The sequence below is a fragment of the Aedes aegypti genome, chromosome 3 (genome assembly GCF_002204515.2).
Source record: "Aedes aegypti strain LVP_AGWG chromosome 3, AaegL5.0 Primary Assembly, whole genome shotgun sequence".
NCBI lineage: Eukaryota > Metazoa > Arthropoda > Insecta > Diptera > Culicidae > Aedes > Aedes aegypti.
The window spans coordinates 3,065,850-3,093,769 of NC_035109.1; the positions used below are offsets into that span (position 1 = coordinate 3,065,850).

Genomic DNA, 27,920 nt, shown 5'->3' on the forward strand with positions numbered 1-27,920 from the left:
ATTCCATCAAAAAAGGGTGCTCTCCCAACTCCCCGAGGACTGTTTGTTCGGGCAGCAGCCTCAAGAGTTCTTTTGAAGTGTGAGTTAAGGTGAGCGTCGCAACAAGAAAGAGAGAGAGTTCCTAAAAAAATCCTCGCGTTTTCTTGCACTCTCACTCGAATCGCTTGAGGATTTGTGTTGAATATTTTGAGTTCAGTTTTTTCTCCTCAGAAAAACGGCAAAATCGCCTCCTCTTTGCCTCGCAGAGGAGTTTCTATCAAGCCTGGTTCTCAGTTTGGATTACTAAGATCTCGGTGATATTACGGTCCAATCTTGGGACTCTCAAAATTTATGAAGATTTATGACACCCTATTGGATATGGGAGCATCCATTATTACGCAACGTTAAAATTGAAATTTGTGACCCCATCCCAAACTTTTGTATGAGCCGTAACGCTTGATGGTTAGTATCCACTTCGTAAGTACTGTGCAAAAGGATAGGACAAGTAATGGCCAAGAAATACTTCAGCTGTCCAAATTACTTGAGCTGTATCCAGTTGACAAGTAGAGCTGATTTCGTAACATTGGTAACGCCTGCCGTACAAATCAAATGGAGCTGTCACCATTCCGTACGGAAAAATGTGCCGCTCAATTATTCCGCAAGTAAAAGTGACACTTCGCTCATTCTGGATCAGCTGTCAAAATTACTTTGGTAATTAGCAACAAATTGTACTTGACCGCTCTACTTAGGATGTGGATACCAAGCTTGAGCTGACTCCCTCCTCCCCCAAGAGCGTTACGTAATTTGTGCCTATCTATATAAATAAAAATGAAAGGGTGTTTGTATGTCACGAGTTGGCTCGAGAACTGGTCATTGGATTTGCGCGATACTTTTACTGTTGAGTTTATCCAGGACTCCAACGTGATTGTGCGTAGAAAAATATTATGAAAATCTACGAAAAGGTCGTAAAAACGGGAGAAAACTTATCTATCATTTTGTATGGAAGATCGAATATCATTTTTTATATTCGGGATTCTACATATCAAGGTTGTATTCTTGGTATTTTGGTAGCATTTATGAAATTCTGATAATATCTCTGGATTTTTTCCAAGATTAATCATTATGAAGCGGTGGTTGAAATCTCGAAAAATTTAAAGATAGATTGTGGAATTTCGATAGAAATTTCAAGATTTCAGTTAGATTCCTGGATTTCTTGAAAGAAAAGAAGCTTGAATTTTTAGGATTTCAAATCCCAGGACTCCTATAGATGACTTTGCGATTACTCTTACAAATTTCGAAGACTCCTACAGATATTCGAAAGGTTCATGCAAAAATTGCAAAGGTTTCGTTTCGATTTTCAAACGTTTCACCAGAATTCAAAGATTTAGGAAGACTGTCATCGAAATTTGTGTGCATAATTTGTTACGAATTGCGAAGGTTAAAAACGAAGTTGTCTGAACCAGCCTGGATGATCTTTTCATTTTAATTTGAAGTTCAAAAATGAATTGTAATCCACATTTTGAAATCTAATTTAAAATTTTCAAAATAGTTCCAAAGCTCAATAATCTCAACACCCTCAAAACATCTACTTTAACTCATGATTGATCATCATAACGAAAACATTAGACTGACACCAAATAAACAAGTTTTCGTAAGTTCCAAAAAGCTTAAAATTGTTACAAATTTTCTTAAAACTTTCAAAAGAACGCTATTTATAAGTTTTAAAAATTGTCCCGATTTTGTTATATTTTTTGTCCCGTTTTTATCCTTTTACCTTATGGTCAGCCTATCAAACAGACTAAACTAAGTGCTTTTTCATGGTTTCAAAAAAATGTACGCCAGGTATTCGAAATACAGTGGGATTCCGTTTTTGGCATGCTCCATTTTTGGCACCCCCCGATTTTGACAACAAAGTGGATCCGTTTTTGGCAACATTTTTAAAAACCATTAGAGTTTTGAAATTTTTGTAAATGTTATTGTGTCTGTTGCTTTGATCATTTGAATTGCGAGTCAACTGTAAACCTACTGCATTGCAGAACTCCATTCTCGTCGATTTTCCCCCAAATCCTTGCCCAAATCCCACTAACTACTAACAGCTCTCGTACGCGCCTATTAACATCGGGATGATCATGAGTTTCATGAGGCAATTAATCTCCACCAGCATCTCAATTAGAAAACAACCTCTTTTCTTAAGCATTCATGCTGAGTGACCAGCCCACTTAAGTCTGCCAGTGGGGAAACACTGAATGAAACCACTTTCCTTTAGATTTGTTTGTTAAAACACCGCAGTAAAAGAAACAAATGAAGCAAAATATTTTTTCGGGAATTTCATAAAGTAAATTGTATTATTTTAGTGTCAAAATATAATCCATGAAAAGTGTGCATATTTTACTATATCGTATTTTATATTTTAAGAATTCTACTGTCCCGTTTGATACCGCCACCATGAAAAAAAAATGCGGACGCAGTACAAACTACACTTTTTTTTTCTCAAAAATATAATTGAAGCGTGCAATAAATACGATAGAGAGTGTACAAATTTCTAGACTGTGGTATAAGTGTGTATAATATATTTTCTACGTTCCATATTCATTGGAGATTCTGTAAGACGCTAGGTTTGTCGATTAAAGACGATTGAGCATTCTTAAAAAAAAAATCAAGGATACGGGTCTGATAAAATAATTATTAGGTTTAAGGAGCTTTCAATTTTCAACGGATTCTTGAGAATGTCTGCATATTATTGTGAGAATGTATAATTAGTTATTGAGGTTTATGTACAAAATATAGTGATTCCACAGACAAACAGACGTAACAGCTAGAACAATTAACAATTTAAAACATAGTCACGTCAACATTTACGCCCAATGCTAAAAATACTTTATTTGGCCAACCGTGAACTAGGTGGCAGTAGTGAGCAAATGTCAAACTCTAACAAAAGTGATGTGAGCGCCACGAGTGGCCCATCGGCCAGCTACCATATATTAGAATTGGGCGATATTCTGCTGTACGTTGAAAATAATTAGGGTGTTGCGTCTGTTTGTCTGTGGTGATTCTTAATAAACTCTTAGGATCTCTAGGGCATCATGTGAATTCATAGCGGGTAATGTGAGTTTCTAGTGGTATTTTGAGTATTTGTGAAGAGATATTGGGGATATTGAAAAGGTTCACAGAGGAATTTGGGAAGCGCTGGCAGATTTTCATTGGAGATCTAGGAATTTTTCAGCAATATCGCCGCAAAATCCTAAGATTTCAATACCTAGCGAAATCCTAAGCGAGATACTAAGAATTGAAATAGCAAAATGCTTCCAGAGCCCTTGCGTGTTCCTACAGATTCTTTATCAGGCTTTTGAAGTTATAGCAGAATCCTGTAAATTTTCGTTAATTTCATAAGGTATGTTATCAATCTCAAGTAAAACTCTTTTCAAACAAAACTAATAAGATGCTTGTTTGTGTATTCTACAAAATTATGAGCCGCATTTATGGATTATGAGATGTAGTTGTTTATGTTTGCCCTTTTGACTGCAGTCAATAATTCGTAATGAGATGTTTTGCTTCAGAAACAAAAATTGAAGGATCACTGCTTAACTTACCAAATTTTGTCAAATTTTACGCTAGAGCCTTAAAGTCAAACTAATTTTTAATGTGCTTCAAATTAAAGAACTCATGCAGTTTTATAACACCCAGCGCCTTTGTTTTGTAAATACGTCTTTATTATTTGAGATTTCTTACGTGCCATACAATTTATTTTTAATTTTCATACAAAAAATCTTACCATGGGGGGAGGGGGGGTTGAAAAACCCCGAAAATTGTCTTACGTAATTAATGGACCGCCCCTAGGCGATATACGCAAGATTTCGACATCTTCGTTCCAAAAACTACCGTGGTACAAAATAGCATCAATATCCTGGAAGTTTGATTCTCAAAACTCGTTTTTAACTGTATTTTGCTTTCTAATGTTTTTGGAGGATAACCTGCTCGAGATGTCCGGCGATGATGATTTTTCTTATGAGAATTCGCTTAAATAATCCGTTATGGCAGAAATTTTTGTCGAAATATCAGGCTCAACTTCCAAGGTATTTCAGCATTTTCTAGTTGTCTTCAGATGAATGGTAGAACTTAAACCTGGTGTGAAACAATGTAACAAAATCAATCAGAGTGTTTATTCCAGCAATAAATTCTCTCTTTGATGTTCATTCAATTTTTTTTACAGATTTGTAGCAACATTTTTCAAAAAAAAAAAAAACTTTTCGATATACTTTATAGAATTTTAGTATAATCAAATTCCTCAAGTAACATTAAAGGTTGGCTTCAAACTTTTGCAAATCTCTTGGAAATCAGTCAATTAAAATTGTGGGACTTGTTCATACTTTCAAAGCGAATTCCTCCTGGAAGACGTTCATTCCTTCTTTGTCTACTTTTTATTAGCAAATTGGTTCCGGACAATGTTCCCGGATTTACCTAAAAAAAGTTACTTAATCTTTCAAAAGTTCAGTTTTTCCTCGCCATTCCTCCAAAAATCATTGATTCTATCAAATCTAATACAAAGACATTTCGCTAAAAGTTCTATTAGACATTTCTTTGAATAGTTTTTCAAAAGAAAAAATATTACATTTTTTTCCGCGAAGTTCATTACAAGTCCTTAAAAAGTATTTCCAAAAAACATCTAAAATTGCATAAAAAACCTTTTTTTTTTCAAGGAATTTCGCTTTAAATCCCCGGTTTGTTTAAAAATTGGAAAGAAAATTGTTTTTGAAACGCCTCTTGCCATAGAATCATCGGAGGGAATTTGCTGAAAACCTCCAGGAGAAATTTCGCTTCCAAAATTAGCATAGGGGTAAAGTAATCTGTAGAAAAAAATGTAGCAAAATAACTGGGAGGAAGGAAAAGATTTATTAGGATATTCATTGATACATATATTGGTCTTCTTTAAAAAACTTCTTAGAAACAATGTTATCAATTATTAGCAGAATCCATATTCTTGGTTTGAATTTTGTGCAATACGAGGGCGGAATTTTTAGAGGCTTTCTGGCAGAATTCTAGAAAATCATAAGTCAAAGAAAGATAAATTTTAAGGATATTTTCCAAAGAAGATTCTGATGGGCCTTCTTAAGAAATTTTTAAGAAAATCTGAATATTTCAGCATTAGGTTTGAAATATATTTATCTAATATTTTTAAAACAAATATCTCAGCTATCGATTGCAGTTAAAAGATTGCATGACGATTCATGTTGAATCGATCAATAATTTTGCATATAATTCAAAGTCTATTTTCGGTTTTGTGGTAACTTTTTGATAATGGGTGTGTACACAAGAAAATCGCCAACCAAACTGCTGTTCAGCATCATTTCAGTTAGAATTTGATTGGAGAATGTTAATGGAGAACGTGGGTTCCAATTTGTTTATAAAATAACAGAATTTGTAAAAAAATCACCTGCAAAAGTGTTTCAAGTTCAAATATGCATAACAAACACTTATAGGTTTGTATAAATGGGTATAAACTAATATTTCTAAAAATATATGAAATGATTCACGTTTCGACATTGAATTCAACATAAATCAAAAATTTTTGAAATATAAATATTTCGAACAAAACCGAGTGAGGCTGTCGCATACCTTCAGGCGTATAACATTATATGGGAATTTCTGACTTTGATTACAAAAATGGCCCCAATTTGTGAAAATGATGTTCGATATGAGATTTGAGACCGGATTCATGATCTACTTTAACTGGACTGTCAGGGATATGCAACGAATTATTTAAAATCTTCTCAAAATGTTTGTAAGGATTTCAAAAATGCAAAAATCTCATCGATTTTTAAGGCTAAGTAGCCCGTCATTCGTTTCGGCAAAAATGATGACTTTTCAGCTTGCATACTGCCCATACTCGCATAACAGTCCCATATTATATGGGATTTCATATATAAATGGGACTGTTATGCGAGTATGGGCAGCATATTAAAGTGATAAAACTCAGTCTTGATAGTTTATATTGACTTGAAAAAGTAACACTGTTCGCGCTAACATGCATAGTGTATGCTGATACTTTTTCAGGTGTGTCAGTGCAAAATCAACAGATTTTCTTTGATTCGAACTCGTGAGATGAATTAGCAACAATCATCAACGACGTGTACAAATTTCAATGACGGCCTACTTCGCCTTAATATTAGAATATAAAAACTCAAATGCTATCGCTGAATAGTTCTGACATGAAGTATCATAGTTCTGAAAATAGTTCTGACATGAAGTATCATACTAATACTCTTAACTTTCGCATATTTAACTGAATAACATAAATTATGTTATTTCGATTAGTATGTTGTGGGTCCCTCGCTATCAATGTTACCCGCATTATAAAAGATACACCGTTTAGGGTATTTGGAAATTTATTGAAGAGGTTTTAATTATCCGACTTCAACATTTCGTTGTTTTACCTTCCTTCGCATGGAACATTTTCCATACTCCAAACAGTACTACAGTACTACAAAATAATCGAAACTAAACTTTTCAAAAAAGTTTGTTTGGAATTTCTAAAGGTAGGAAAAATGGGACCTACATCAATATGTTCATCATAGTATCATGAAACTTCGGAGTTCATACAATATATTATCTAAGATTTTAATTACAAATATTTTCAGTAAAAATTCCATCCGTTTTAACACCAATAATATTCTAATAATAAAAGACGAAGGAAAAGAACAAGATTTTTTTGTAGTAAATCCTACAAGTACCACTTAAGCTTTCCTGTGAGAAACATTGTCAACAAGTTTCAGAAATTCTATGGATTATTTCTTGAATAATTAGACAGGAAATAAGTATTTTTTCCGAATTCTTGTGAAGAATTATTCAAAAAAAAAAAAAATACAAACAAACTTCTTCCAACGCGTTCTATGTGTTCTAGAAATCTGATATGCAGCGATTGGTATAGGAATTTGTAAAGCAATCACTAAAAATATTGAAATATTCCTGAAGTAGTTAATAAGATGAAAAATTTTCCTGAAAGAATCCTGAGATTACCATTCGTAAAAAAAATGAAGTTATTTTTTGAACCTGAAAGTTATTTTTAGAACTAGTAAGAATATTTCTTGGAACTTATGAAGAATTTTTTTGAGAAGTTTAATAATGAATTGCAAAATCTTAGTTATTCTGGTGAAAGAAATATTGAAAAAAAGTCCCAAAAGAATCGTGAGTGCGGTTTGAAGAAAAAAATATATCTGGAGAATACTTAGATTATACTCTGGTTAATTTTTTGGAAGAATCTAATGGAAACAGTGATATAATGAAATCCCTGAACAAATTACTCGAGAAATCTTTGAGTAATTTCGCGGAAGAGTTTTGAAAAAAAACGGTTGAACGCTAGGAACTTTATAGGAATTTAAGATTTCTTCAAACATTTCATAGTTAGGCATTTTTAAACAAATAAAAAATATTTTTGAAAGCGTTTTGAAGTAATACGAGATGTTGTTCCGTTATTTTGAAGGAATTTTAAAATAATATTTTGTGAAAAAACACAGATAGATCTGCGGAGAGCTTCTATGAGAAATCATGATTAGTATTTTTACAATTGAATTATTTTTAATTTCTTGTGAGATATTACGATGAAACCTGGAAGAGTCATTTAGTTTTTTTGCAAGAAGTTTGGGTAATTTTTGCTAAGATTTATTCAAACAATCTTGTAGAGGAACTTTAGGACGAACTTCAAAAGCAAAGCTGAAAAAACTGATTGCAAACTTTCTTAGGAATCCGTGGAATTAATCCTTGCTTGATGATCTTAAAGACATTTATGGTGAAACTCCTAGAGCTTTTTATGGTGAAATCCTCAATAATTCCAAAAAATCATAATCAAATTATTAATTAACAACCAGAGGATACTTTAAACGAAATATTGGAATTTATATGTAATAAGTACGTAGAGAACCTTCCAGGAGGAATAATTAAAATAATATGTAATGCATTATCTGGCAGAGTTCTTCAATATATTTTTTAAACAATTCGATAGAGATTGTTCGAGACATTTTCTGGTAAGATCAGAAAGTCGTGGGAATCCCAGGACAAAATCAGTGAAAACTGGTAAAGGAGTTCTTGGAGAAAACACTGAAAATTACAAAAAATAATTCCTGAAGAAAATCCCGTAGGAATTTTCAGAGGAATCTCTTCAAAACACATGTTTGAATTTAAAAATTTCGTGTAAGAATAACAAAGAACATTTCTTGTGATTTTTTGTTAAAATTATTTAAGAAATTTTGACTGGATTACAAAATAAATGAATCTTTTTCGTAGCGAAAATTGAAATTTACAAACATCACTAATGTGCCGTGAAATGAGACAGAATAACAAATAATTAAAATCAATACAAATCTGTTAAAAATATGAAATTTTGCTATGGATGCTATAAATCCGTGGTCACCAAAGTGCGGTCCGCGGGTCGGACGTGATGTCTGTATCTCTTAAATCTGAAAAGTTCCGCAAAATTTTTCTTCGGGAAACTGCTCTACTCCCAAAGTTATGAAGAACATCAAAAAAAACTATTACAAAAACAATCCTCCATCAGGAATAAAAATGGTTGAAAAAAAAAAACAGGGCTGAGGATCACTGCTATAAAACTATGAAACTAAAAAAAACATGAAACTATGAAATTTTCTAGGCCCCCTCCAGAAAAATTTCCTAGCTACGCCAATGTGGATTGATGGAAGAACTTAAGATGTAATGCTTAGAAAAACATACAAAAGAAATCTTTTGCGAAATTTTAGTTATTTGAGTATATCTGCCAACCAATCAGAGAAAGTCCATAGAAATTCTTGGGATATTGTCTAAGAACTAATTTTGATGCATGCATAGATTGATTGTTGGAAGAATTCAAGAAGGCATGAAGCAAAAAAATATCTAAAACAATTTTTTTGGGGAATCCCGAAAGCAGCAATTGCTTAGGAAGATCTGAAAGATTTAATTTTTAGAAAGATTTAACCTAATAGAATTTTAAGATCCAATTTTAAGAAATTTCTGGGTGCGCTCATAGAACAGTATGGGGAAAAGGCTCTGTCTTGTTTGAGACGCAACGCAAAAAAGAAGAAAATGGGACAGAAACTCAGCCTAAAATTATATTATCAAACTATGCCAACACTTTCAAAATAACACTGTTGGGATAACCTTGATATTACCCCATTTCACGTCACAGTACCGGCAAAGCCATAAAATCGAAATTTTATAGTGCCATGAACAGAAGAAATATATCGCACATTGTGCCTTTGCCTGAGTGTCTCAGACGCTATGACTCCGAAAGCTCCTCGTGAATTACCTGAGTGCCCTTCAGTATTTGCATCCATAATCGGATAAGCAGAGCCTACTGCCGTTTTCTAAGTATGCTAATCGTTGTCGCACCTGTCCCGCGTCTCTCGCGCTGCTACACGTGTACCGACCAGAGCCTACTGCACAGCAATTACAACAGCAAACGCTTTGGCTGCCACCGGCCTTGGGTTTCGATTGGGAAATTAGAGTACACGTCGCTACCTTTTAAATCCCGGTAGAAAATCAACAGCCCAGTGCTAACTTCGATGCAACCAACGAAGATCGCCTAAGTAACCGACGAAAAGTTTTGTGTTAGAGGAAATCGGTTTAAATTAATCGCGCAAACAAATGTCGCTAAAAGTGTGAATGAATGCTGAATAGCGCCGGTCGAGTCGTCGAACATCCCACAACAAATCTTCGATCGACGACTCCCCGTCCACTGACTGACTGATGGGTGGTGAGTTTTGATTGCCGTCGCGACGCCGGTCACATCCACTATCCAGACAGGGCCCTAATCATCATTACGCCGCATCGAGCCGACTTTGCGATGATGACGACTTCGACGACGACGCCAACGACGGGTCACAGTTATCGCTCCGCTCCGGCCAGAGTCAAGTCAGTTTGGGTTTAGTCAGTCGTAAGAGAACCGTCGCGCTGCGCACATCGAACGGCACCTGGTCTCCTCAGCAACTGATTAGATATCAATTCTCAATACTGTTTCGTTTTAGTTGTTAATCGTTCGTTCCAAGCTTAGACTTGGAGTGTGTTCGACCCAAAAGGGTTCGGTGAATTCCTGGAGATCTGTGAAGGGTGCTCGGCGTTAGATTTCAAAGTTTTCGCGAGTGGTTTGTCGTGGTGTTTAAGGTGAAACCGCACTCGACATCGCCTGATCGACTACAATTATTTCTGGCAACACCAGATTTATGGCATACTTCGTTCGCGATTCGGTTGTTGTACTGTCATTCTGGCCTTGTTTGTTTTGAACCATCTCCGTCCGCCCAGACATCCTCATCTAGTAGCCATAGCCAAACTGTATGGATGTGTAAATGCTTGGCTGAGGGCATCGAGACGGACAAACCATTGAGGGAGAGCGAGCGCGTGTGAGAGAAAGTAGCGAATAGCATTATTGGAGTAAATCGGAGCGAATTTGACACTCGCTAGGAAACTGGCAGGGGAGAACGCCATACGCACCGAAAGGAATAACGCAAGGATATTTTGTAACCCAAAGGAAAGCAGAAAAAGAGCATAAACGAGTTTCGCTGTGCAGAAACGGAGCTCAAGTGTTATTTAGTGTTTATATAGGTTTAATTCGATTAATCCTAGTGAGACAATAGTTTTCGTTGGATCCGGGAGTAGTTCCAACGATATCCAAGATGAATAAGCTAGACTACGATGTTGATTGCTTAGAAATAAGGTAATTAAACCTCCCAGCATAAGATTATTGATTATAGCAGACTAGCCCCATAATTTTCCTCGGAGTAGTATTTATTTTTTCTCGCCTCCTACGATTGATACCCACCCCGTATTTTTTGCATTCTCATACCACGCGTAAATAGCACTGATTGCTGTGTGTTTCGTGAAACTCATCATCAATCGACGTATCTGCTCTACCCTATAGTGATTGAAGCATTTTCCCAAGTGCAAATTCCCATCCCCATACTACGATTCGCTGGTAGTACACTCGAATGACTCTAGCAGTCGTGTACTTTTTCTTCACTCAAGTGCCATAAAAGCCTTTCCTTTTGCAAAAGATCGTTCGAAAAAAAAATCTACGATTGACGTTTCTGAAAATCTTCTCGCGGGGCACTCTGTCAAACAGAAGAAAGGCAGACTTCGTGGGAGAATCTGCGGAAAATTCTCATCCTTGTCTCGACGAAAAAGAATTCGGAATCATCTTTACTGATCGAGTATTCTTTTTTCTCGCCCATCTTCCACAGTGACGACCTGATAAGCATGGCCGAGGACAATACACTAGGTAAGTTGAATAAAAAGCCCGAACCTAGAGCAATGATCAAAGTGGAAAATTTCCTTCCGACGAAGAAAATTTCCACCCAAAACCACCCACCGCCTGCTTTGACAAAGTTTTCTCCCTTCTTTCTCCCCTCTTTCGCAGGTGACTTCTCACATATCGACGACGAGCTGCAGTTTGTGAAAAATGACGGTAATACATTTTCGTACCTTTTGCTTTTCGTGAAATTTCTTTGTTTCACGTTTTCGTGAGTTTGTGCAACAGTAGTCGGAATACGTGCAGTGAGGATGATAATACAAAAAAAAAACGAAAATAAGAAACAACAAACAACCAGCATGAAAGCGAGAGTACATTGAGATTCGACAGTGACAAACCGTAATAGAGAGCCGGACGAAAATAGTGAGGAACCGTAAGAAGAACGAAAGGAGATAAAGCGCATTATCAGAGCTCGGTACGGGACACACATTCTTCTTGGAAAGTGCAAGTGAAGAAAGCGGAATGTGTCAACCGAACGGAACTAAAAGCAGTAGGCCGCGGAAAAAAAAAGTTGCTGATGAATGGAGTTCTAGTGTGCTTCCCAGAATGCAAACGCCTGCTATGTGACTTTGTGAAGAATGACCAGCAGGGAACCCCTCTCGCCGTGCGTTCTTGAGGGGGTGGTTTTGAACGCGCGCGCGTGTGTAGTTGCCGACTCTGTCGTGTCGTGTATATCTCTATTCGTGTGTTGTTTGCACAAAGTGAAGTAAAAGTGCATGTTCATAAACAGTACACTCTTATTCTCGTATAGTGGCTGCTCTTTTTCTTACAAAAATAGATTGCATTCTCGTTCGTGTGATTACTGTTGCAATTCTCGCTTGTGATGTTATCTGTTGACCGTTGCTGTTGCTGTTGCTGTTGATGCTATTGATAGCGTGACACTACGATTCGGTGTAAACAACCATTTTTGACAGTTGATCTTGAAAAGTAAAGGATAGGAACAATCGTTTTGAACGGTCAGATATTGGCCACCGTGAATCAACCGAAACCGTGAGTAAGAAACCTAAGGATTAGTGACTAGTTGAAGGCCGCACAGAAAAGTAGCGTGTCGTAATTTCGATTGTTGATCACGTTTTGAGAATTGTCTGTTTACGATGCTACTCGTTTGGATAATGAGATGAATAATACTGTAATAAGTATTACACAGTGAGCTCAAGTGTTTACAATCTTAATTCTTGACTAATATAACCGATGATCGAATTATGGAATACAATGTGAATGGAAGTAATAACATATGTTTAAGTAAGCTCCATTCACTTCTAAAAATCAAAATAATGTGTTCAGATGAAACCGTTTGTATTTTATCATATCGATTTTTATCATCTTTTGATAAATGAAAATATATTAGGCAAACATTGTAGAAGTGTTAATGAATAAGTAATGGACATCTAGAGCTACACTACCCGCCATAAGTATGGAATCGCATCATCTAGTATTGCAACACCTCAATTGAATATTGCAGCACCCCCCAAAAAGTTTAGCATCACCCGTAAGCTATTACACTAATGACGCAATATCTTGGAAACCTTACTTTCTAGAAAGCTGCGGTCTTCAGCAAAGTTGTTCAGAAGCCTTACGGCGTTCATCAGCTGACATTTTTAATGCGCCATTTTGCCGCTACGTGGCGCTAGTGTGCATGTAAATTGGTCATATTTTAGACGGCTCTAGCTCATGAACCTGACCACTTAGAATGTTCGTGTCTTCAGCAAAGTTGTTCAGAAGCTTAAAAGCAATCTGAGGCAGCACTGATTGGTTAGCAATTTTGCCGCTACGTGGCGCTAGTGTGCATGTAAATTGGTCATATTTTAGACGGCTCTAGCTCATGAACCTGACAACTTAGAATGTTCGTGTCTTCAGCAAAGTTGTTCAGAAGCTTAAAAGCAATCTGAGGCAGCACTGATTGGTTAGCAATTTTGCCGCTACGTGGCGCTAGTGTGTATGTCATTTGATCATATTCTAGCAGGCTCTAGCTCATGAACCTGACCACTTAGATTGTTCGTGTCTTCAGCAAAGTTGTTCAGAAGCTTAAAAGCAATGTGAGGCAGCACTAACTGGTTAGCAATTTTGCCGCTATGTGGTGCTAGCGTACAGCTGAGAGAGGAGACAGCTCACTGACAGTTGCCATGTTATCTTGCCTTCTTAGACTTCTTTCTTTAATTCTTGGGTTGTGCACAACGGTCTAATGATCTTATCATTCACTCATTGTTGTTCAATGTGAAAAAGGTATGAATAAAAAAATCAATAGCAGTTTGCCAACACTCGACTATATTTAAGTATTCAACTTTTTAAAATGTGCAGTGCACTCTTTTTGCATGAAACATAAAACTATACAAGATACCCACCGTATTTTTTTCATAGTAAGCTAAGTAAAATCCTAAACGCGTCTTATTTCAATGTTGAGTGACGGGTCTATTTAAAGTCTTGCAGATTTACCTATTGGAAAAATTCCAAAGATTCGATTCGTTGTGGTTCCTTTGATCGGCAATTTTGCTTTGTCCAGTAAAACAAATGGAATCAACCTGAGTTCCTAGTTATACATGATCGATGAATTTTCTAAAAATTTCTCACAGAACACAGAAATTCCTAAAGAGGTTCATATTAAAATTCCTCTTGATTTAGAAACTCCTTCGAAATACATAGCATAAATAATTGCCTCAAAGCTCTTCTTGGAATTCATTTTAGTATAATTCAAAGAATGTTTCATACGGAGTTTTCACATATTTTTTCCTAAACATTGTTTTAAAACTCAATGTTTGGAAATGGAATGTGTGTAAAAATATTTCTTACTGTTTGAAAACCAAGAAATTTTCTTTAGTTTAGCGCAGAAGTATTCATAAATTACATCACATGAAGTAGTGAATAAATCTCATAAATTATTCCTATACCTAAGGGATGATTTAATGCTTCAAAATGATTTTGGTGAAATTCCTAGTCAAGTTCCTGAAAATCTCGTGAGCAAATTTTGAAGTTTATCTCGAGACATACTGAAGATAAAAATGGAATGAATTCAACAAGGACTAAAAGAAGATAATTATTGAAGTAATTACTTGAAAAATAAAAATATTCTATTAGAATTTTGAGTGAAGTTTGTGGTCGAGTTCAAGTTCAAGCAAAAATCAATTTTAATTTAGACGCAAAACCCTTTCGGTGTACCCAGTATATTTCTGGAACAATTTATGAAATTTTTGAAAGAAAAGTTTCAACAGGAATCCATAGATTAATTTTTGAAATAGTATTGAGAGAAATTCTCGGAGTAATTCATGAATGAACCTTCACACATGTCTTTTTTTTGTCATAAACTCGGCTGTATGAATCCCGTTTTTTTAATTTTAAGAATGATTTAACTAGCAAGTTGCTAAGAAACGAAACACAGTTTTATGATACTTGAGATCGCTGTGTATAACTCGTTTAATATTTGGCATATTAAATTGAGTTTTTATGGAAGAATTTTCAGAATCACCTCTAGAAAACACCTTTAAATTTTGTTGAGGAATCTCTGGAGAAATTCGAGGTACAGCCAGGAACGATTTATAGAATAATTTCAGGAATAATTGGAGAAACACGTTGGAGAAATATCTGGAGGATTATGAATGATATCTCGAGTGGAATTCCTGTGGGAAATACGAGGAGTCCGATTACTCTAATGATAATATTCTGCTGACAATAAATTTTGTAGAACCTTTTTGAGTTTCCCAACAGATTTGATATACCCTTCGAAAAATTTATGGCAAGAAGTTTTTCAAAAAGCTGATTGTTTGGAATACTCCATAAGTTTTCCAATCTATCATCATGCAACAATTATATAAATATGAGTGCTGGAGACAATCTTTTCAAAATACAAACACATGATAAATTCCCGTAATATTGTTTTTAGCATCGTCCAAAGGGGAGGAGGCATTCCCATTGCCCCCTCTTTTTTTTTTTTTTTTTCTTCTAAGCAATGGGGGGATAATCTGCTCAACAGACGCCGTGTGGGGTTAGGGACCATTTACTACATGCAAGCAGTAAACAGGACTACACCCCCGACCCATTAAACCATTTCCATTGCCGCCAAACCCTTCGTCTCTCCGGGACCACCAAGAAGGCATTGCTTCGAAGAGGGGCTATTGCACATCGCATCCTCCAGGTTAGCTGCGTAGCCATGCAGCAACGAACATCGATGACACGCTTAGGGGGGTCCACCAAGGTACCATGCTGGCGCTTTGCCAGCTTCCCAAGTGGTCCTCACCTCCCGTTGTCCGCTGAAAGCGGGCAGGGTCGACCACTACGCCCGCGCCCAGCTGCACCGCAGGTATCAAGAACTGATACTGCGAGCTTCGCAATTTGACCTACTGAAGGCTCAGGCCCTATCAGCTAGCACCAGCTGGGATTGCTGACGAAGGGGCCTCCACCTGCCCCGAACAACCAGAGGCTCGTATCCACCCAGTAGGCCGGCGCCACGACAGCAGCGCTACCAGGATGTTCTCCCCGCGGCCACTTAATCGCTGTAAGGGTCGATTTCGACCGTAGGGCACCGGTATGACCTACGTGGCCGACTGCGAACCCTTGGACCACCTGTTGTTTAGCGTCTGCACTAGCCACTCCTCGAGTCCACTCGCCACCTCCTTTGCAGTTCCGAGACGATGTGGGTGATAGCCGATGAAACGGCATTCCAGCCAAACTCGTCTTCACACATCCTCTGGACCAAATTGTCCGGAGTCGTGTCCCGACCGCATGTGGCTAACATGCGGTCACGCATTGTGCGGAAACGCGGGCACACGAACAAAACGTGTTCCGCCGTTTCCTCTAAACCTGCACAAACTGGACATTCGGGAGAACCCGCATGACCGAAACGGTGTAGATACTGTCTAAAGCAACCATGGCCCGAAAGGACCTGTGTCAGGTGGAATGTTAGTTCCCCATGGCGCCTATTGACCCAGATATCTAACCTCGGAATCAACCTGTGAGTCCACACTCCCTTGGTGGAACTGTCCCACGCACGCTGCCATTTGACCATGGAGGCCAGTCTGGCAGTCCTGCGTATGCCTCTTGTGCCGCGCATTTCGAAGCACTCTATGTCTTCCATGATAAGGATACCAATAGGCACCATACCGGTGATGACACAAAGTGCATCGTGTGACACGGTACGGTACGCGCTCGCAACCCTCAGGCACATTAGCCTATAAGTACTCTCTAGCTTGCTACGGTAGCTCTTGGTACTTAAGGCCGTGCCCCAAGCCGGGCCACCATACCTCAGTATGGACGAGGCGACACTGGCCAGAAGCTTTCGCTTGCTGGCGTACACCGCAGAGCTATTGGACATCATCCGGGACAGTGCCACAATAGCTGTGGAGGCTCTCTTGCAGGCATAATCGACGTGGCTACCGAAGGTAAGCTTATCGTCGATCATCACCCCCAAGTGTTTGACGGAGCGCTTCGAAGTGATCGTGCAGTCGCCTACACTGATCACCGCTTGCTGCACCGACTTTCGGTTGTTGACAACAACCGCCTCAGTTTTGTGGTGAGCCAATTCCAGTTTCCTGGAGCTCATCCACTCCTCCACAATTGCGATCGAGTGGGCTGCAGTCAATTCCACTTCTTCGATCGATTCACCGTAGACCTCCAGCGTAATATCGTCGGCAGAGCCAACGATGACCACACCCGCCGGGAATTTTAATCTCAACACCTCGTCGTACATGACATTCCATAACACCGGGCCCAGGATGGAACCTTGCGGGACTCCTGAGGTTATGTGAAAGCACTTCCGACCCACCTCTGTGTCATAGACTAATACCCGATTCTGGAAGTAACTTGCGAGAATCTTGTACAGGTACTCGGGTATCCCCAGACGCAGGAGCGCATCGGCAATAGCCGCCCAACTGGCACTATTAAATGCGTTCCTTACATCCAGAGTCACTACTGCGCAGTAGCGAATCCCCCTCCTCTTACGCTGGAGTGCTATCTCAGCGGTTTTCTTAACCGTCAGAATAGCGTCTACGGTGGACTTCCCTTTCCGGAAGCCGAACTGGTTGCTTGAGAGACCATTTACACTCTCAGTGTACCTCAACAGTCTGTTGAGGATGATCTTCTCGAGCACCTTCCCCGCCGTGTCAATCAAGCATATTGGTCTATACGCCGACGGGTCACCAGGTGGTTTCCCCGCCTTTGGCAATAGTACCAGGCTCTGCCTCTTCCACGCATCTGGAAATACTCCCTCGTCCAGGCATATCTGCATAGCAGATCTGAACATACCGGGAGCCTCCAAGATTGCGACTTTGAGGGCCAGGTTTGGAACTCCGTCCGGACCTGGTGCCTTCCCCATGCTTAGGGATTTTGCAATCCCTACAAGTTCCTCATCGGTTACTCTATCCTCATCGCCAGCCCCAATCCCCGGCTGTCCTACAAAAGGAGGCCATGGGCTAGGGTTGTGGCGCGGAAAGAGCCCCTCGATGATCCCCTCCAGCATCTGTGGAGATTGCTCCGTAGGAGCAATTGCACCTCTTGTCTTCGCCATAACGATCCTGTAGGCATCACCCCACGGGTTCACGTTGGCACTCTGACAGAGTCTCTCAAAGCAGGCCTTTTTGCTTGCCCTTATCTCGGACTTCAGCGCGACTTTGGCAGCGGTGAACACCGCCCGTCGTTCTTCACGCTCCTGCTCGGTACGTGCTCGCTGCATCCGCCTCCTGGCCCGTAGGCAGGCACGGCGCAGGTTCGCAATTGCTTGAGTCCACCAGTACGTCGGTGGTCTCCCATTTCTAGGGTGGACTTTCCTAGGCATGGTCGCATCGCACGCACGCGAAAGCACCGCTACCAGTTCGTCCCCGCTTAGGCCGAGTAGGTTACGCTCACGACGGAGCGCCTCCCTAAGTACTTCGTCATTGAAGTACGATGTCTTCCACCTACGAGGGCTTGGCCGTGACCTAGCCGCTTCCTCTACGCGCTGCCTGCTGTTGTTGTAGTCGATACTGTAGCGAACCGCCAGGTGGTCGCTGTGAGTGTAGGCATTGTCTACCCTCCAGTTCGAACTACTCGTTAGGCCAGGACTACAAAAAGTAACGTCGATAATCGACTCCGCTCCGTTTCGGCTGAAGGTACTTTTGGTACCAACATTAGCCAGATCGACATCTAGCACGGCCAGTGCCTCTAGCAGGATTTGACCTCGCTGGTTCGTGATGCATTGCCCCCTCTGGCTATGCCCATGCGTGCATGACATTAAACATCATCATCATTTTTAATGAAAATATGGTAGAACATGGCGAAAACAATTTTTTGATAAATTCAAAACAAGCCGACAAAATCGGGTCAAAAAACTGACAAAATCGGGGTAGACATCGGGGGCAGACAAAATCGGGGGCTGACAATATCGGGTCAGTACTGTATCATTGTTTACTATGTGTTAAAAAAATACAAAATTTGACATTTTTTGTTAAAATAGGCTATATTTAATGCCTTAAGGAATCGTACACAGTTTTAATTTAAAGTTATTTCCAACATTCAGTTCAAGTTTCGGATCCATCATTTCGCTAAAAGCAGAGCCACCCTCATCAATATTGCTAACCAATCAGTGCTGTCTCCGATTGCTTTTAAGCTTCTGACCAATTTTGCTGAAGACACGAACATTCTAAGTGGTCAGGTTCATGAGCCAGAGCCGTCTAAAATATGACCAATTTACATGCACACTAGCGCCACGTAGCGGCAAAATTGCTAACCAATCAGTGCTGTCTCCGATTGCTTTTAAGCTTCTGACCAACTTTGCTGAAGACACGAACATTCTAAGTGGTCAGGTTCATGAGCCAGAGCCGTCTAAAATATGACCAATTTACATGCACACTAGCACCACGTAGCGGCAAAACTGCTAACCAATCAGTGCTGCCTCAGATTGCTCTTAAGCTTCTGAACAACTTTGCTGAAGACACGAACATTCTAAGTGGTCAGGTTCATGAGCCAGAGCCGTCTAAAATATGACCAATTTACATGCACACTAGCGCCACGTAGCGGCAAAATTGCTAACCAATCAGTGCTGCCTCAAATTGCTTTTAAGCTTCTGAACAACTTTGCTGAAAACACGAATATTCTAAGTGGTCAGGTTCATGAGCTAGAGCCGTCTAAAATATGACCAATTTACATGCACACTAGCGCCACGTAGCGGCAAAATTGCTAACCAATCAGTGCTGCCTCAGATTGCTTTTAAGCTTCTGAACAACTTTGCTGAAGACACGAACATTCTAAGTGGTCAGGTTCATGAGCCAGAGCCGTCTAAAATATGACCAATTTACATGCACACTAGCACCACGTAGCGGCAAAACTGCTAACCAATCAGTGCTGCCTCAGATTGCTCTTAAGCTTCTGAACAACTTTGCTGAAGACACGAACATTCTAAGTGGTCAGGTTCATGAGCCAGAGCCGTCTAAAATATGACCAATTTACATGCACACTAGCGCCACGTAGCGGCAAAATTGCTAATAAATCAGTGCTGCCTCAAATTGCTTTTAAGCTTCTGAACAACTTTGCTGAAGACACGAACATTCTAAGTGGTCAGGTTCATGAGCTAGAGCCGTCTAAAATATGACCAATTTACATGCACACTAGCGCCACGTAGCGGCAAAATTGCTAACCAATCAGTGCTGCCTCAGATTGCTTTTAAGCTTCTGAACAACTTTGCTGAAGACACGAACATTCTAATTGGTCAGGTTCATGAGCTAGAGCCGTCTAAAATATGACCAATTTACATGCACACTAGCGCCACGTAGCGGCAAAATGGCGCATTAAAAATGTCAGCTGATGAACGCCGTAAGGCTTCTGAACAACTTTGCTGAAGACCGCAGCTTTCTAGAAAGTAAGGTTTCCAAGATATTGCGTCATTAGTGTAATAGCTTACGGGTGATGCTAAACTTTTTGGGGTGCTGCAATATTCAATTGAGGTGTTGCAATACTAGATGATGCGATTCCATACTTATGGCGGGTAGTGTATGTCGTGTGTTTTAACTTTTTTTTCTCCTTCTTCTTCTTCTTGGCATTAACGTCCTCACTGGGACAGAGATTGCTTCTCAGTTTAGTGTTCTTATGAACACTTCCACAGTAAAGAGCTTTCCTCGCCAAAGTTGCCATTTTTGCATTCGTATATCGTGTGGCATGTTCGATCATACCAAATCATACTCTATGCCCAGGGAAGTCAAGGAAATTTCCATTACGATAAGATCCTGGACCGACCGGGAATCGAACCCAGACACCTTCAGCATGGCTTTGCTTTGTAACATCGATATTTTTTTTCATTATTATTTTGAATTTCATCACATTCGGCTAGTGCTTAGCTCATGAGCCGTGGAGTTTTTTTTTCACTAATGTTTTTGTTTGAATAAGCTTCAAACACTTTGATCGTTTTGCTCATAAACTTTGTTGTTGCACGGGTTCCCAGCAGCCATTGGCATTGTTTATTACCCAACAACCCAATATGGTCAATCATTGTTAAAATAAACGAATTCATGATTTTTTTTCGAACAAATTTTGAACAGCTTTCTTTTTTATTGTCATTCCTACTAATAAAATTATCTCGATATTTAAGGAATTATGTTGATATTCATTGGCTTTGTTACTATGTTAGGAGCCCTATAGATGCTATGCAAGAATCATAGTTCAATATCAGGACCAACTCTTCAAATCATCATGAGGAATATTCCTGACGATTTTTTAATGACTATTATTGGGAAATTCAGCCCGATGCTTACTGGTTCTTCTAGAAGAAATCAATTTAATATGCTAGGATAGCTAGAAGGGCTTAAGGGCATTTGGTCGAAAGACGTTTGGTCGAATGATATTTGGTCAAACGTATATTTACCTAGTCGAAAGGACATTTTTTTCTTTCTTGATGCTACAACTAGATAATTCGAAAATCCAAATTTCGTACTATTCAACATTGACAGATTTAATGTTGGCAGATTTAATTAAGATTTGTGTTTCGACAAATTGAACTATAAAAATCGAAAGTTCGAGTTATCTAGGTGTAACATTAGGGGAACATTTTTTTAATTGACTTTTGTTCGGTTTGTAACGGTTGATCAAAAAATCGATTTTTTATACAGATATATAACTAAAATAGATTTTTTGCACAAGATCTTAAGTATATTTTAGGCAAACATACTTTTATTTTATTCTTCAGCAATCTTAGGGTCATTTGATACTCTGGATGATCATCTAGATTTTCAAAATTTTGTCCGTCACATACTGAAGGCAAATAGTTTGTTCGAGAAATACCAGTACACCAATGCAGATTTATTGCACTCAATCATGTTGTTCTAGAAGATGAAACTTCTAGTAATACACGATTTCTTTTTTTTCAACGACGCAATGTGTATCAACGTCATAATGTCTCTTCGTAAATAAAAAATCGGAAAAATCTCTATTCGACTGAATATATATCAATTAAATTCTTCTCGTCCATTCGATGAAATGTCCATTCGACCAAATGTACTTTCAACTAAATGTCATTCGACCAAATATCATAGATTCGCTTATAAAAGATCTGATGGACAAGGTATTCCTTATCACTACTACTCGATCCAACTGAAACTTTTCAAACAAAAAACAATCATATTCTTATCGTTCTGATTTTATTTTGCTCGGTTTAATTTGTGATGCGTCACAAGGTTATGATCTACCCCTGAACCCTAGTGAAAATAGGAAAATTAAGATATTTGGTTAAATAAAATAACGAGGACTAGTCGTTATTTTAATTTTACGCCTTGTAGTGGCTAGTCTCGGTTTGTTCTGTTGTCCAGAATAAACTTGAATCAATTAAAAACACATTTACTGTTCATGGACAATATCTATACATTTGTCTTGATTTATTGTCGATATGAATAATATTAATAATATTAATATTTTCTCTCTAACAAATCTTGATATTCTTCTGCTATATTTTTTTTGTAATCCACTGGTAGGGTATCCACCATTTTGGTAGGCATATAGCCTTTCCGTGGATTATATACAAGTGAAATTACGAATATAGAAATATGTATAACAAAAGTTATACCAACCAAAAAACGTGCTGTTCAAATACCGCATGGTTGCTCCATAGTGGTAGAACAGACTGCATTTGAACATTGAAGAGATGTTGATTATTATGTTTTTTTTTTAAGAGCGAATGACTAATATGTTTAACCCTTTGGGGCCTGATTTTTTCCAAGAACTATTATACAGTTTTTTGAACGCCTTTCAATAGTTTTAGTGCTCAAAATGCTAAACATAACAAGAAATGATGACAAACATTTTTTTGGGAGGTGCTAGATCTTCCAAACTGCTCTTGAGTTCATAACTTGAAGTCTATGCTTGTAATAACAACCTTGTTCATCATACAAGGTGATGAACTGTAATCTACCGTATATTCTGAACCTTCTGAGTGTTCAGCAAATATTATCAGATCATTTCGAATGTTCTAGATTATCTAACATTTCGGGATGTTCAGTACATAAGATCTACAACGCGATGAGAGTCAGGATTTAGTGGTAATAAATTAATAACCACGAAACGAAGTATTCGACAAAGTTTCCAGTCATATTTAGCGACATCTATTGGGAAGCATCCATAAATTATGTCACGTAAAAATATACTATTTTCAACCCCCCTGCTTTTCACCTTTTGTTTGAGAACAATTTGTGAAAACGTCAGTAGAATCTAAATGCGTAAACGAGTAGAAACACGTTTGTCGACGAATCTTCTTCTTTTTTCTTGGCATATCGTTCCCACTGGGAGGAAGCTGGCTTCTCAGCTTAGTGTTACTTTAGCACTTCCACATTTATTACCTGAGATCTTTCTCAGCTAATGACCTTTTTGCATGGATATATCGTGTGGCAGGCATGCGCCCATACTCTGTGCCCAAGGAAGTCAAGACTCTTTCTTTTACGAAAAGATCCGGTAATCGTCATACAAATCTCGAGCTCTACTTTTTTTTTTGCAATCGTGCAACACGACTATCCGTGTAGAGGCGTCACTACTGTACTGTCACAGACAAACAGACGTAACACTCTTGAGAAGCTCATGGTACATGCGTTTAACGATGAATTTGAATTTCATTTGACCGACGCGATCGTTCCTCAGAGGCACTAGTGTTCGACCGCTTTGACTTTTGATGGTGTACACGTTGCTAAATGATGCGAACAAAACTTACAGGCAATTCGTGTAGTAGTGTGCGTGTTAGGCAAACGTCAACTTAAAATCCATGATGGCAGACAGTGCTGATGAACTGAAGAAAGTATGGGTTTACATGCAAAAAACGGTTGATTCACAGGTTGTACAGAATCTCATGGCCGCGGTTGAGGCCAATGTGCGTGCATTTACGTATGGACTGTAAATAAAATACGAGTAAAATGGTAAAATGAAGTTTAATAGTTATTTCTCAATCCCAGAAGTTTTGATGGCAATCGTATGAAAACTCGAATTTTGCGAATCAATTTTGTGTGTGGCAATTTCATCGTGGCCACCCTATACTCTATGCCCAAGGCAGTCAAGAATATTTTCATTACGAAAAGATCCTGGACCGACCGGGAATCGAACCCGGAACCCTCAGCATGGTCATGATGAATACCCGCGTCTTTACAGCTTCGGCTATGGGGGCCCTATATAACCTGGTAGATTATATAACTGAACTCTATTTAGCGAAAAAAAAAACACTGCCACAAGGGCAGATTTGAAGTTCTGAGCTCCAGGATAGTTTGGAAAAGCTTTTGGGATTCTCAGAGGTCAATAGATTCCATTTGAGTTGAAAATATCATTATTTGCAGCGTTGCCAGATATACAAAAATTTCCGTAGATCTACGGAATTGAGCACTTTCTACGGATCCGTAAGATAATTCTACGGAAAATGTATATTTTCTACAGAAAGCTACGGAAATTCTCATTATTCTATGGTAATTTACGGGTTTTTCCAACGGAAATCTACGGAATTGCAATGCCGGGGATCTCTACCCCCCCCCCCTCTCCCCCCGCTTATCACTTTTCGTCTACGGAATGATTTCCAAAGAAATCTGGCATCGCTGATTATTTCTAGCGCAAGCAACTACTGCTGTAAATTTCGAGAATTGAGCTTCGGGATAGTCTGAACGTCGTAGAACATCCCAGGACATGAAAAGGCATGTAAAGCAGCGTTTTTCTTGACATAATAGGTATGTATTACCAAGTACGAACATCATTTGTATTTACAAAAGGCATTTTAAGCTACTTTTATACTAATTATTCTATTTGTCAGACTTCTGCATGTTCAGCATGTTCTAGGTTGCCAAGTAGGACATTATGGCATACACCTAAAATTTTTCCCTGACAGGGAAGTATATTTGCAAGGACTTTTCCGAAGACAGTAAATTTTATTCATTGGTTCTTTTTTATACAGCCATTTTCCGACTGCGTTCATAAATGACCGTGCCGGCCTCAAAGGGAAAACTTTGATCATTTTTGCGAGAAAAGTTACTGGAACAAAGGTAGACCTGAAGTTCTAAACTCCAGGGTAAATTGGAGGGCCTGGAATATCACCAACGTTCCTTGAAATAGCCAATTGGTCTGTGAGAAGGTTCAGTGAACATGGTAGATTATATAACTTCACTCAGTTTAGAAGTAAATATTACTGGAAAAGTAGTAGACCTGAAGTTCTGAAGTCCTGGGGAAATTTCGAAGGATCTGCAATACCTCAATCGTTCCTTGAAACAGCATATTGATCCATGAAAAGGTTCAGTCAACATAGTAGATTATATAACATCACTCAGTTCAGAAAGAAAAAATACTGGAACAAGGGAAGACCTGTAGTTCTGAACTCCAGGGTAATTTGGAGGGCCTGGAATACTCCAAACGTTCCTTGAAATATGTTTTTGATTCGTGAGAAAGCTCAGTGAACATTAAATAACTTCATCGTTTAGTAAGAAAAATTACTAGAACAATTGTAGATCTGAATTTCTGAACTCCGGGGTAATCTGGGTGGCTCGGAATACCCCAAACGTTCCTTGAAACAGCTAATTGATCCGTGAGAAAATTCAGTGTACATGTTAGATTTTATAACTTCACTCAGTTTAGCGAGATAAATTACTTGAACAAGTGCAGACCTGAAGTTCTGAGCTCCAGGGTAATTTGGAGGGCCTGGAATATCCCAAACGTTCCTTGAAAGAGCTTATTGATCCATGAGATGGTTTTATGAGCATGTTAGATTATATAACTTCACTCAGTTTAGTGAGATAAATTACTGAAACAAATGTAAACCTGAAGTTACGAATACTAGGGTAATTTGGAGGGCCTAGAATACCCCAAACGTTCCTTGAATTAGCCTATTGATCCGTGACAAGGTTCAGTAAACTTGGTAAGTTATATATCTTTACTCAGTTTAGCAAGAAAAAATACTGGAATAAGTATAGACCTGAAGTTCTGAACTCCAGGGTAATTTGGAGCTCCTATAATATCCCAAACGTTCCTTGAAACAGCCGATTGATGCATGAGAAGGTTTAGTGAACAGGAAAGATTTTATAAATTCACTCAGTTTAGCGAGATAAATTTCTGGAATAAGTGTAGCCCTGAAGTTCTGAACTCCAGGGTAATTTGGAGGGCCCGGAATACTTCAAACGTTCTTTATAACATCCTATTGATACGTGTGAAAGTTCAGTGAACATGGTAGATTATATAACTTCACCCAGTTTAGCAAGAAATACTACTGGAATAAATGTAGACATGAAATTCAGATTTCCAGGGTAATTTGGAGGGCCTGGAATACCTCAAACGTTTCTTGTAGTAGCCTTTTGATCCGTGACAAGGTTCAGTAAACATTGTAGATTATATAACTTCACTCAGTTTAGCGAGAATAACTACTATAACAAGTGTAGACCTGAAGTTCTGAACTCCAGGGTAATTTGGAGCACCTATAATATCCCAAACGTTCCTTGAAATAGCTCTTGAGATTCTCAGAGGTTGGTAGATTCTATTTGAATTTGTAATGTTATTGTATTTAACCCAAATAATTGCTGTTACGGTTGTAGATTTCAAAGAGTGTGCTTCAGGACAGTTTGGACGTCCTAGAACATCCCAGGACATAGCAAAGCAAGTGAAATAGTGTTTTCGTTAAAAGAGTAATTCTGTATTATCTAGCCTGAACATCATTTATGTTCACAAACAGCATTTCACGCTTCGTATGTACTTATAGTTCAATTTTCCAAACTTCAGGATGTTCAGGATGTTCTAGGTTGTCAATTAGGTCATAAAGGCATATACTTCATATTTTTCTCTGATAAAAGAGTATGTTTGGGACAACTTTGCCGAAGACAGTATATACATTTGTTCATTGGTTCTTTTTTTACAGCTGTTTTGTACTGCGGTCATATATGACCGCGCCGGCCCCAAAGGGTTAAGGTGAACGTGAATCGAAGCAATATTTTAAAACAGAGAGCAAGTCTCAGAGAGCGTTTTGAGCTAAAAATTTAATCGATTGATAATCATCAGCGAGTAACGAGTGGATCAGCTAACCAGTGGAAATGTTCAGCTCGAACAGTCAACTGGTTCACCAGATTGGCGCTCTTCTAGATTTGATGTGTGGTCTTAGATTCATATTCACTTTAGTCGATCGGCATACACAGAATTTGTATTACGCAAAGGCAAAGGATCCAACGACTGTCTTGTGTTGCCCTCAACAGAATCCCTACTATCTTGTACTTAAGGAGGGACTAACGCAATAAGTATTTTTGGACATAAATGGAACTTTTGATGCCCTTCCAGACAAACTTCATTGTTTTGGGTTTAAATAGTTTAACAAATTTTAACACACGATGTTGTCTGAGTTGTCGGAAAATTCAAGTTGATTTAACTCATGCAAGAGTTTTCAATCACGCAACTAAGCAATCAAAAAAAAACACAATCACATTGCACAAAACAATGATTTCTTGTTAATCTTGAAAAATTATAATAATCATTTGAGACGTTATCAACAATGTTAAGTTTTCACGCCTTCTTGACGGGTTCTACGACTGAATCATTTTTGTTGGCTTGATTGATTGAAAATCTCAAGCATGAGATATTACAGCATGAGATATTACATAATTAGTTATTCAGATAGCACGTGTTATCTATCAAAATATGATATAATTTTGAAATTTGTTTGTTACATTCGACATATTTGACTATTGACATTCCACGGTATTAGTGGAGATTCATCAAGTAATAAATACTGTCGATCAACTTACTGAAATATGTGAAATTGTTCTAAAAAACCGAAGAAATACCAATTTGTTTTATCCCATTGTAATTATAATCACATAACAATCACATTGAGATTATACATGAGCCTAGTAATGTAGTAGCAATGAAATTTATATCGGAATTATTTTCTGACTATTCCTCAATATGCAATTTTAGCTGTATAAAATTTCTGCCTTAAATAAGCACTTTTGGGTTCTTGGTAATTTATAGAAATTTTAGTTTCATCCCATACTGCCATGAAATGCACTCTTGGTATTCCATTTGCTCAATGTCTACCTTTGTCCAATGTTACAAGTATGCAGTTATGGACAGTTTGGCTGGTAACATAAATAATAACAAAATTTCTTCTACATTACCCAAAATTTGAACAAAATATGTTATAATATAAACATATATAAAAGGGACACCTCTTTTGATGCTTTCAATAAGCTGAACTTGGAACTCGTCGAAAATC

At 38.4% G+C, this 27,920-nt stretch overlaps 1 protein-coding gene across 3 annotated transcripts in view; it reads left to right on the top strand.

The window, feature by feature from the left end:
• The first annotated feature begins 9,873 nt into the window (after window positions 1-9,873).
• LOC5567869 (upstream stimulatory factor 1) overlaps window positions 9,874-27,920 on the top strand; it is an 82,399-nt gene continuing 64,352 nt past the window's right edge. The window contains exons 1-3 of one of the 3 annotated variants that reach the window (XM_021849683.1): window positions 9,874-10,675; window positions 11,199-11,236; window positions 11,375-11,422. In XM_021849683.1, the coding sequence (XP_021705375.1) occupies window positions 10,635-10,675; window positions 11,199-11,236; window positions 11,375-11,422 (127 nt within the window). In that variant the 5' untranslated portion in view covers window positions 9,874-10,634. Of the gene's footprint in view, window positions 10,676-11,198; window positions 11,237-11,374; window positions 11,423-11,462; window positions 12,257-27,920 lie in introns of those variants that run through there. The other 2 variants (XM_001651839.2, XM_021849684.1) reach the window with 2 other exon arrangements.